The 10540-nt window shown below is 45.5% G+C and overlaps 1 protein-coding gene across 2 annotated transcripts; it reads left to right on the top strand.

Moving 5' to 3' along the window:
• The first annotated feature begins 1189 nt into the window (after window positions 1–1189).
• Window positions 1190–9850, top strand: zfp64 (zinc finger protein 64 homolog (mouse)). 2 transcript variants are annotated; one of them, XM_035380663.1, is made up of 6 exons: window positions 1190–1522; window positions 1977–2135; window positions 3783–3932; window positions 4521–4583; window positions 5193–5444; window positions 7004–9850. In XM_035380663.1, the coding sequence occupies exons 1-6, from the start codon at window positions 1501–1503 to the stop codon at window positions 8284–8286; spliced, it is 1929 nt and encodes a 642-aa protein (XP_035236554.1). In that variant the 5' UTR covers window positions 1190–1500; the 3' UTR covers window positions 8287–9850. The 2 variants fall into 2 exon arrangements, with proteins under 2 accessions (XP_035236554.1, XP_035236555.1); XM_035380664.1 differs by having other exon boundaries at window positions 1191–1522; window positions 3786–3932.
• Window positions 9851–10540: the final 690 nt, after the last annotated feature.

Raw genomic sequence — 10540 nt, 5'->3', positions numbered from 1 at the left:
GTACGGCTGCTTTACCTTGTTTGCTCCAGCTTGTATAAAGAAGCATACAGTTGACTTCTGAGAGGGTTACTTGGCTGGGACATATATGAAAAGTACAGCCACCCCCTCCCTCCTTACAGCCAGATGATTATTTAACACCTGTCAGAAACAGCATGATCACATATGAAACAGGATAGTAGTGTGTCCAGTTATTATTGTGTAGGGAACAGGCATTTATGATCTTGAGTCAACTAGTCTTAAACACTTTCTGTACCACTATTGACCTACACCACCCAGGCAACTGAACAGGCGACTATTGTGCAACACAATTCCTCCCCCTACAGGCAGAAGCCTATATTCTTCATTTGAAAAAAAAAATCGGAAGTCCTAAATACACAAAATCAATACATTAATATTTTTAGTTAATCAATATTCACAATTCTCCTGCAGAAATTATACACAGCATTTATTCAGTGTGCATTGTTTTTGCATGAACTTGTATGCATTTTTATTTTTAGAATTTGTTTATATTAATTTTTTAATTGCAATGATTTCACATTTTTGTTTTATCAGCAGTCTGATTTTTTTTGTTTTTAATCTTTGATACAATATTTAATTAATAGGGCTACATACAGATATCCAACAAAAATAATTAACTAAAGTAACACTTACAACATTGTAATAGCACTCTTGAAAGCCTGTTTTAAATTATATTGTAACAAAGCTTAAAATTAAAATATACACATAACTCATTAAAATTAAAAACAATATTCCTGCATGCCTAGTTAAAATTACATTGTAACAATGCATTTGTACATATTACCCCATGCATCAAAAGTTACATTTTAATATGTAAATTCATTATGTTTGTATTATTTTTCTTTGATTATCAGGTAATGAAATGTTATCTTAACCTATGCGAACAATAGGCCTACGATATTTAAAATACGGAATATCTTTTCTTTTAAGGAAGTTTAGGTCTATACACATATATTTCATAACCAATTTGCTTGTCCTACGCAATTATACGTTTATTATTTCTGTCATGGAAATCAGTTTTTATTCTGACATTAGGTGGTACATGAGATACGAGGATTATGGTGGGTCCAGTCGTTATATCTTCACAAGGAAATCCGCACGTGTCCTGCTCTGAATTGATTTACAAAATAAACCACTGTTGACATTACATTTTTTCACGTGCTTGTAACAGTTTGCCGTAAAGGAGTCAAGAATTGTCGTGAAATTGACGTGCTGCAGTAAGGGACTGAGATGCCGACTCCGAAATGCAGCTAGCATTTAGCAATAGATCTAGCGTCCTGCTCTAGCTACAGCAAGGGAAAATAAATGGCCAATGATGTCTTGCTAAATAGTTACATATAGCGTCCGAACAACATCAGTATGTTGTTACATTGTCCATATTCTTAATGTGAAGTAAACCAACTTGAAATCATTTCTTTTGGTCCATAGCTATAACAGTCGATAGCTTGCTAACTAGCAAGCTAAGTACTTCATAGCTAGCAAATGGCATCATTTAACGGAGACGGTAAGTTCTTTTTTAAGGTACGAATGGTTAAAGGCCAATAAGTTGCGAGGTGTATCCACAATTGTCTGTGTCTATCTGTAAGTCGAGTAGAACTTCATAATCGAAGTACAAGGCTAGCTTGCTTGTTAACTTTTATTTATAATTTAATGTTGCACGTCCTACATCAAATCTGAAACGATGGTAGCTAGCTAAGTACGCACAATGTTGTTATCGACACAATGAAACAAATTTTGCTTCATAGCAAGACTGTAGGATTGCAACAGTGTTGCTACGGTTGCATCCTGTCTGTGATTACGGGGCAACCAGCTCGTTGTATAAACCATTCTCTGCAGAAGTTGATACATTCGAATTGTTGTGACAGTACCCCCATGTCGCTGGCCCGTTTACTGCGTGCTCTTTGGCTTTAATGAAACAAATTTAAAAAAACATGTTGGTGTCTGACTTGTATCTGCAGGGTGCCACGTGCTGCTGGAAGTTGTTCCCGATATTCACATCTGTGGCATCTGTAAGCAGCAGTACAACAACGTTGAGGTCTTTCTTGCCCACAAGCAAAATGGCTGCCATGTGCCATCATCTGACACAACTGTCCCGGGCACTGTGTCCACCATCACAGGTGAGCCAAAAACAAAAGCTCAGTCAAACTCGACTCTGCAAAGGCATTGGTCATATTGTGCAGAACTCTGTCCCAAAATCATATGCTAAGAATGGACAGGCATTCAATTTTGGCCCTGGGGTCCAGAGTAGGAAAGAAACTTGTGCATTATAGCCCATTTCAGAACTGTTACATGTGATTCCACATGCTTTGTATTGCCCTTTAGACTCTCACCTTATAGGCTAAATGTTGGGAGCATCTTTGGGGGAAACTGTTATCCTTTCTGGTTTAAGATGTTTGTCTGAATGCTCATAGTGTGTGCCATGTTATTTTCATTCATTTGAAGTGAACCAGCTCACCCTTCTACCGGTTTCCTGTGGATTTGAGATGAGTCATTTTTAAAACATGAATCTCTGGCAGAACGTGCTCTGATGTTGTGCTGACAAAGGACATTTTGACATTGAGAACCAGCATACTTGGTGTGTTGAGAAGGATTCTGTCTCCTTGTACACTTTGCAATTTTTTCACTGGTGATTATGATATTTTTTTAAAGAACATTGTCAAAGCGATGGCGTTGGCAACTGATAGCATTGCATAGAGCTTTGCATTCACTACCTGTGGTTCCCCAGATTTATATGTTAATTTCTTAGTGCCTGTTTTTTCTGATAAGTGCACATCGCAACAGTGAGATGCTAGTAATCCATCCATGTTTATTTACTTTTGCTTGTGCATCCAGTGGATTTGTGATTAAAAAGCACCGTAAACAATCAGGTTGATATGTTTGAACAATGTCGACTGAGGACATGATTGTGAAAATATTCTAACCTAAGCCTTTGCTGTGCAGTGAGGCACATGTAATATTGATTAGCTGTGAGTTGCCATAGCAATGAACATCTGGAAAAGAAAAGGCACTGACACAAGCTCAAGAGTTAGGATATTCATACGGTAATCATGAACAGTATGTCAACAGACATACACAGGTACACACACACACACACACTGACACAGTGTTAGGTGGATTACCTGGAAAATGTTCCATTAACGAATTACATGATTAAAAATGACTATTGTAATCTGTTGAATTACTCAAAAAGCGTAATCTAATCTGATTACCTCAAGTTTTATTTGGCAAGTGTATAGTAGATTGAATGCTCTAGTAAAATATATTGGTTTGTATGTTTATGACAAGACTGATTTCTTTTTTTCTGAATGTGTAGTGGCAATACATGTATTCACTTCCTGTTCATCCTCTTGTGTATGTGTGTGAACATATGCTTGCATGCGTATACAGTATGTTTGGGTGCGTTGAAGTACTCAAAAACATGTAATCTTTTGAAACATAACTGTAATTAGATTATGTGTATTTTAAAAAGGGATGATTACTTTGTTTTTGTAATCTGGTGTACACATGCACATTCTCACACACATTCACACACACACACACACACACACACACATATATATATATATATAATCATACATTAAGTACGTATGCATGTTTATTATTTGCCATCCTTCTGCCAGGTATTGTGGTGTTGAAGGCCTTGAAATGCCTTCATTCTTGGTGCATGTTTTTTCTAAGTGCAGCTTTGAACCTGCTCTCGTCAAGTCAAATTTGGTAGAGAACACGGTGCAGGATAGCCCTGAATTTCACTGCTTGCGTTTCAGCAGATTCTGCCGCGGAATTTGTCTTCGAAGAAACGTACCAGTCTTGCGTTCCGAGAGGTGTCAAAAAGATCCAAACCAAAGCACAGAAAACGCCTTCCAAAAAACTCAAACCGCCGCTGTCTTCAAAGAGACGTAGCTGCGTATTCTCAGGTCAGTGCCTCTGTTTTACCGCCACAGAACGCGCTCCTCCCTGCTTCCACGAAAGGGCGTCCCGTCCGCTCCTCGCTGCCCGGCAGTTAGCCAAGCTCTGGCTTGTGTATTTCTGTCACTTACGTGAATGTAGTTTCCCTATCCTGAGCAAGTGAGTTCCAGTTAACCCAGTTAAGAGTAGGCTTTTTGGAATGTTTTTTTTTTTTTTCAAAATCTTCTACATTCTTTCAGTGTTCTGGAACTTTATTGATTTCAGTTACCTGTAGTGATTGCTACTTCAAAATTAGAATGTTCAGTTAAGAATATTCTAATCGTGAGCACATTTTAGCACATTAATAAATCACATTGAAGACATTGACTTCACATTGAAGCTCTCTGCGATACGTGTGACATGTGAAAGGCGTGTCTACAGAATGTAGATTGAAATGACCTGAAATTCAGATTGAGTCCCATGTTTTCATTTTTAATTTCCTGGTTACTGCTTCCCTAATTTTGATAACATTAAGCATGGCAAAATTTGAAAAGATGTTCTACATTACCAAGGCTTTAACTTTATGATTGCTTTGCTTAACAATATTTTGTTTCCAGGTTGTTCTTTCAAAACTCAGTATGGTCAGAAGGACATGGAGCGACATCTTAAAACGCACACAGGTATGATGTCTTTGTCTCTGTGTGATCAGTAAATTAACCCCATGCTGTCCATACCTGTTTGTGGGAAGTCTCGATTGCAGTCCACCTGATGTCTTTTCGAAGTACATGTCAGATAGATCTACTTTAAAGACAAAACCTGAAATTATTAGTTCTGCTGTAAAAAGCCAGAGATTGTAAGGTGCTTCATGTATTTGCCAAGTCATTTTTTTTTTTAAAAACAACAAAAAAAAGAATTTTTAGCAAATGAGTATTGCCATGACAACTATTTATAATAGTATGAATTTAACAACTGTTTTGCTATATAAATGAGCAAAACCATTTCTGCCTTGCCTGTACAAAAAAGTTTAGTCCTGATTAAATCGTTTTCATGTTAAGCGGCTGTGGTCGCATCATCAGCACACAAACAAGTCCAGTTCATGCCATTTGGCCTGTTGAGGCTGTTAAGAAATCCAGAGATGCTTCAGGCTAATTGCCAGTACCTTTTCTCAGTCTTCTCTTTGTTTTTAAATGTTTGTAAACTGTTTTGTAGATCTTCAAGAAAAGTTCTGAATACATACAGTTTATCATCTCAACTTGCTATTTTCTGTCTGCGGGCGTTCCCTCTGTTAGGCGAGAAGCCGTTTGAGTGTGAGGTGTGCAACAAGCGCTTCAGCCGCCGGGACAAGCTGAACATGCACAGCCGCTCGCACACCGGCGAGAAGCCGCACAAGTGCAAGCACTGCGCCTACGCCGCCGCCGACAGCAGCAGCCTGAAGAAGCACCTGCGCATCCACTACGACGAGCGGCCCTTCAAGTGCCAGATCTGCCCCTACGCCAGCCGCAACTCCAGCCAGCTCACCGTGCACCTGCGCTCTCACACAGGTGAGTCCTCACCGTGCACCTGCGCTCTCACACAGGTGAGTCCTCACCGTGCACCTGCGCTCTCACACAGGTGAGTTCTCACCGTGCCCCTGCGCTCTCACACAGGTGAGTCCTCACCGTGCACCTGCGCTCTCACACAGGTGAGTCCTCACTATGCATCTGCGCTCTCACACAGGTGAGTCCTCACCATGCACCTGCGCTCTCACACAGGTGAGTCCTCACCGTGCACCTGCGCTCTCACACAGGTGAGTCCTCACCGTGCACCTGCGCTCTCACACAGGTGAGTCCTCACCGTGCACCTGCGCTCTCACACAGGTGAGTCCTCACCGTGCACCTGCGCTCTCACACAGGTGAGTCCTCACCGTGCACCTGCGCTCTCACACAGGTGAGTCCTCACCGTGCACCTGCGCTCTCACACAGGTGAGTCCTCACTGTGCACCTGCGCTCTCACACAGGTGAGTCCTCACCGTGCACCTGCGCTCTCACACAGGTGAGTCCTCACCGTGCACCTGCGCTCTCACACAGGTGAGTCCTCACCGTGCACCTGCGCTCTCACACAGGTGAGTCATCACTTTGCATCTCCACTCTCACACAGGTGAGTCCTCACAATGCACGTATGCTGTCACATAGGTGAGTCCTCATTAAATACATGTGTTCACACAGGTGTGTTTTCACCATCTCTTGCACTCAAACACAGGTAAGTCCTTACTGTGTACCTGCGCACTCATACAAATGAGCCCTCACCCACTGCGTACCTGCAGACATACACAGGGGAGTCTTTGGTCTACACTTGCGCTAAGACGCAGATGAGTCTGTCCATCGCTGGCCTGCATACCCCCACCTTTTTTTATTCCCCCCCACCTTTTGAAACACAACAGTGCAGTAACAGGGATGTGAGTTACCCTGATTTCCAGACCCTGAATGCACGTGGGCTCACCAGTATTACACTCTTCCTGAACATTCTCATTTGCCATCAGCTGACGGAGCGCAAAAGCTTTTGATTTGTGCTAATGACATACCCAAAGGCTCCAGAGGACTAGGGTATGTTATTAGCATATGAACTTAGGTATTTTATTCTGGTTGAAAGTCAGTATTTAGTATTCACCATACACTGATATGTTGCTGATTACTGGTGTGTGAAACTGCTTTGAATATTTGTACCATGTATGTTGGGTGGGTGTGTGTATGTACTGGTGTGTATTGGATTTTAAAATGCTTTGGGCATCTGTATATATGTGTGTATGTGTGTGTTGGATTTCAAAGTGCTTAGAGTGTTTATTTCAAATGTGTGTTGGATTTTTAAGTGCTTAGAGTGTGTACTGTGTGTAGGATTTTTAAGTGCTTAGTGTGTTTCTGTGTGTGTGTGTGCATGCGTGTGTGTTTCTGTGTGTGCGTGTGTGTTTCTGTGTGTGTGTGTGTGTGTGTGTGTGTGTGCATGCGTGTGTGTTTGTGTGTGTGTTCAGTGCTCCTCTAGTTGTGGGAAACTCGTCTCAGAGGCCCCAGTATCAGTTCCTGCACCCACCGCTTTTTAATTGTTTCCTTCTCGAACCCTGGTCCAGGAGACGCCCCTTTCCAGTGCTACCTGTGCGAGGCCAAATTCAAGATCAACTCGGACCTGAAGCGGCACACGCGCATCCACTCGGGCGAGAAGCCCTACAAGTGCGACTTCTGCGACTACCGCTGCGCCATGAAGGGCAACCTCAAGTCGCACGTGCAGATCAAGCACGGGGCCGAGAACGCCCTGCACTGCCCCGACTGCGACTTCCGCTGCGGCAACAAGACCGCCCTGCGCCAGCACCAGCGCCAGCACCAGCCCAGCCAGCCCATCCAGTGCCCCGCCTGCAGCTACTCCTGCTCCAGCAAGGGGGCGCTCAAGATCCACCAGCGCATCCACTCGGAGGAGCGGCCCTTCAAGTGCGAGGCGTGCGGCTTTGCCACCAAGCAGCGCAGCAACCTGGCCATCCACCGCAAGAAGTGCCACTCGGCCGAGGGGCCCGAGCGCTGCGGCGGGGCCGGCAAGGCGGGCCCCAAGGGCGAGGAGGCCCCGCGGCCGGCCGGCTCCCGCTACCGAGCCAAGCTGGACGCGGCGCGGGCGTTCCGCTGCGAGCTGTGCGAGGCCTCCTTCGTGCGCGAGGACTCGCTGCGCAGCCACAGGAAGCAGCACCGCCAGGCGCAGCTCACCTTCCTGCAGCCGCCGCCGCCCGCCGTCCCGGACCTGGGGCAGCTGGGCGCCTATGGCGACGCCCAGCTCAAGATCATCGTCGGGCACCAGCTGGGCGCGTCGGAGTGCGGCTTCGTCCCCGCCGAGCCGCCGGGCAAGGGCGGCCCGGTCCTGCTGACCGCCGGCGGTCACGGCCAGGACCTGGCGGTGGACCTGCTGGCTCCGCCCCCCGAGCCCCAGACGGTGATGCTGACCCAGATCCAGCCGGGCCCCGACCACGGCCTGAGCCAGGCGCTGATCCCGCCCACTGACCCCGCCCAGACCTTCATCGCCACCTGCTCGGACCTGGAGGGCCTGAGCGCGCTCATCCAGGAGGGCGGGACCGAGGTGACCGTGGTGACGGACGGGAACCCCTCCCTCCCTGCGCCGCTGCCTCCTCCCCCCTCCTCGGTCTCGGCGTCCCAGGACCTGGACGGGCCGGCTGCCGTCGCCCACGGAGACGGTTCCCACGCCAACGAGGGCACCCTGATGGTGCCCAACATTAGCATCAGCTCACAGGGGGTCATCATCCACAGCTTGCCTCTGGTGGTCTCCGCCCCTCCGCAGCACCCCAACGACCAGCTCCACCCCCAGAACCTCTACTCCGACACCCACGCCATGGAGGTCACCATAGAGGAGTGACGCTCCTGGCAGGATGTGATTTCTCCTGATTCGTCCCGATTAATCAGCAGATACTGATTTTTCAAACCCTACCCAGGGGCAGAGGACTTGAATATCTCACGAGCACACACGTCAAGAGCTTTTTGCACATTGTTACAGCTAATACTAGGAGGGAATGTGAGAGAATGTTTGGCAACAAGGCAAAATACTAGAGGCCCCAAAATCACTTATGGTCTGTAAAATCAGTATTTTGCAATAATCGGGACAAATCGGGAACAATTACGTCCCTGAACCAGGAGTGAATTACAGACTTTTTAGTGTAGAACATTAACTTGAAGTTATTTATTTTTAGCCTTAGGTGTTTTTTCCCCGTTTCAAAAACAGTCACAACAGCACAATACCACAGATGTATTTTTTTGTAGGGCAGGGGTTTGCAATCCTGGAGAACCCCTGTGTATGCTGTTCTTCAGTCCAACCTTTTAATTAAGATTATTGACAGCATGGATTGAGTTATACGTATTTGTGCCGAAACAGTATTTAAGATAATGCAGGTCTGGCCTGTTACCAGTTGGGTTTCCTTCAAACTCTTCATTCCCCACAAATGATTTGGCTTTGATGATCAGTCGTCCACACTGTCAGCAGTTTTATGAGTTCACCAATTTCTGCTGCTGGTCCATAAATTAAGCAAGGCAAATACAATTCAGATGTAAGGTCTGGAGTACCCATTAGTGGATAACTGATCTAAACATCGGTAAGCTAATAATGAAATATTGTTTCTTTATTTGTTTTTGACATAATGTGGCATTACGAGGAAACAATCCCTCATTACATGTTAACTTTTTAAATGAAAAACAACAGTTTGGGCTGCTGGGTGGCTCATTCGGTTAAGGCACCATACTGTGATGCATGGATAAGTCCCACAACCTCGCATTGAATCCGGACCATGCAAGTGGCGGCAGGTCTGTCACTCCACCGTACTATACCCTGGGTGACGCAGTCAGCAATTATGCGTCCCACAGGGTGTAGGAGGGTTCACTTCCATTCAGGGTCTGCATTTCATCACTCTCTAGTGACCCCCACTGGTCAATCGGGCATTTGTGGACTGCATTTTAAAGTCGCATGTGAAGGGTCTTCCACAGACTCCACTCTATGGCTCTGTATGCTTCAGGAATTGCAGTTACCACTTGGAAAGAAAGCTGGCATACACAGAGGTTCTCCAGAACCAGGGCTGAGAACCACTGGTGTCGGTCCAGTCAGAGTGGGCAAAACTGAAAACAATAACGCTTGAATAGAACCGATGCCTTTCTGTTCCATTTTAGGATGTAGGCAGGAGAATGCACTGTGTTCATAGGTACCACAAACCTTCTGACAGAAGGAAAATGTCCCTGTGCATTACTGACAGCCTGATGTTTCTGTCCGCGCTTGCTCTGGTCTGGCTGTTTTTGGGCTCCAGAAAGCGGGACAATCGAACCCTTTTGAGGTTGGTGTCAGACTGGGTCATGTGAAGGAAGCAAACGAATGTTCTGGAGTGGACTGCATTCTTCTGACAAAAAAGAGAAAATAAATGTGCAGCAGCTTCTCTCTGGCTAATGAATGGTCTTTGCTCCCTTTAGTCTTTGTAATGGTCACGGAAGACGACTAGCTCTCACTGCAGACGACCCCTTGGCACAGTGGAAACCGAGCACGTTTTTAATGAAGGTAGGTGAAAACAATGTCCCCTTCTCTTAGTGTCCGACTATATTCAGCGTTCTTCGGTCTCCAGTCTTTGCTGTCCATCATTTCTTCCCAGCCTTGTGATTGGTCAGGAAATTCATAAAGACGCGGCCATTCCATTGGGCAGATAGCCGGGGACTTCTCTGAAGTAACCTTTCGTTTAACTTCAGCAGCAGGCTACACAAGCTGTCTGTGCCTGGATACATAGTGATTGTTGCAAGACTTAAATGTGCAATTACACATAAACTAATGCCCTATTCGCACGGAACTAGTATTACCTGGGGACCTCTAGTAATTTGCAGTAATTGCGGAGGTCGTCTGTGATCTTAATCCCGTGCGAATCTGTCCGTAATTTGTAAAGTAAAAATTCCACCGCAAATTACCTACCATATATTGCCAAACACAGAGGTCATGTGATAATATTAGTCCCGTGCGAATCCGCATCTCGGTGATTTGGGGTTGTATTTTACTGTTACGCAGAGCAGAGCCTTGACATTTTCAATCATATCCGGGGGGATAATGTCAGTAAATTCATAGACATATATACATAGACGCCGCATTG

The sequence above is a fragment of the Anguilla anguilla genome, chromosome 11, assembly GCF_013347855.1.
Source record: "Anguilla anguilla isolate fAngAng1 chromosome 11, fAngAng1.pri, whole genome shotgun sequence".
Taxonomy (NCBI): domain Eukaryota; kingdom Metazoa; phylum Chordata; class Actinopteri; order Anguilliformes; family Anguillidae; genus Anguilla; species Anguilla anguilla.
The sequence above is the reverse complement of the archived record's forward strand: the minus strand, read 5'-3'. Positions and strand labels throughout refer to the sequence as shown.

Bases quoted from the DNA above. Each gene is read 5' to 3' on its own strand.
- zfp64 (XM_035380663.1), top strand. From the start codon at position 1,501: ATGGCATCATTTAACGGAGACG. The intron at 2,136-3,782 runs GTGAGCCAAAAA...CTTGCGTTTCAG, and splicing joins CACTGTGTCCACCATCACAG to CAGATTCTGCCGCGGAATTT. The intron at 3,933-4,520 runs GTCAGTGCCTCT...TTTTGTTTCCAG, and splicing joins ACGTAGCTGCGTATTCTCAG to GTTGTTCTTTCAAAACTCAG.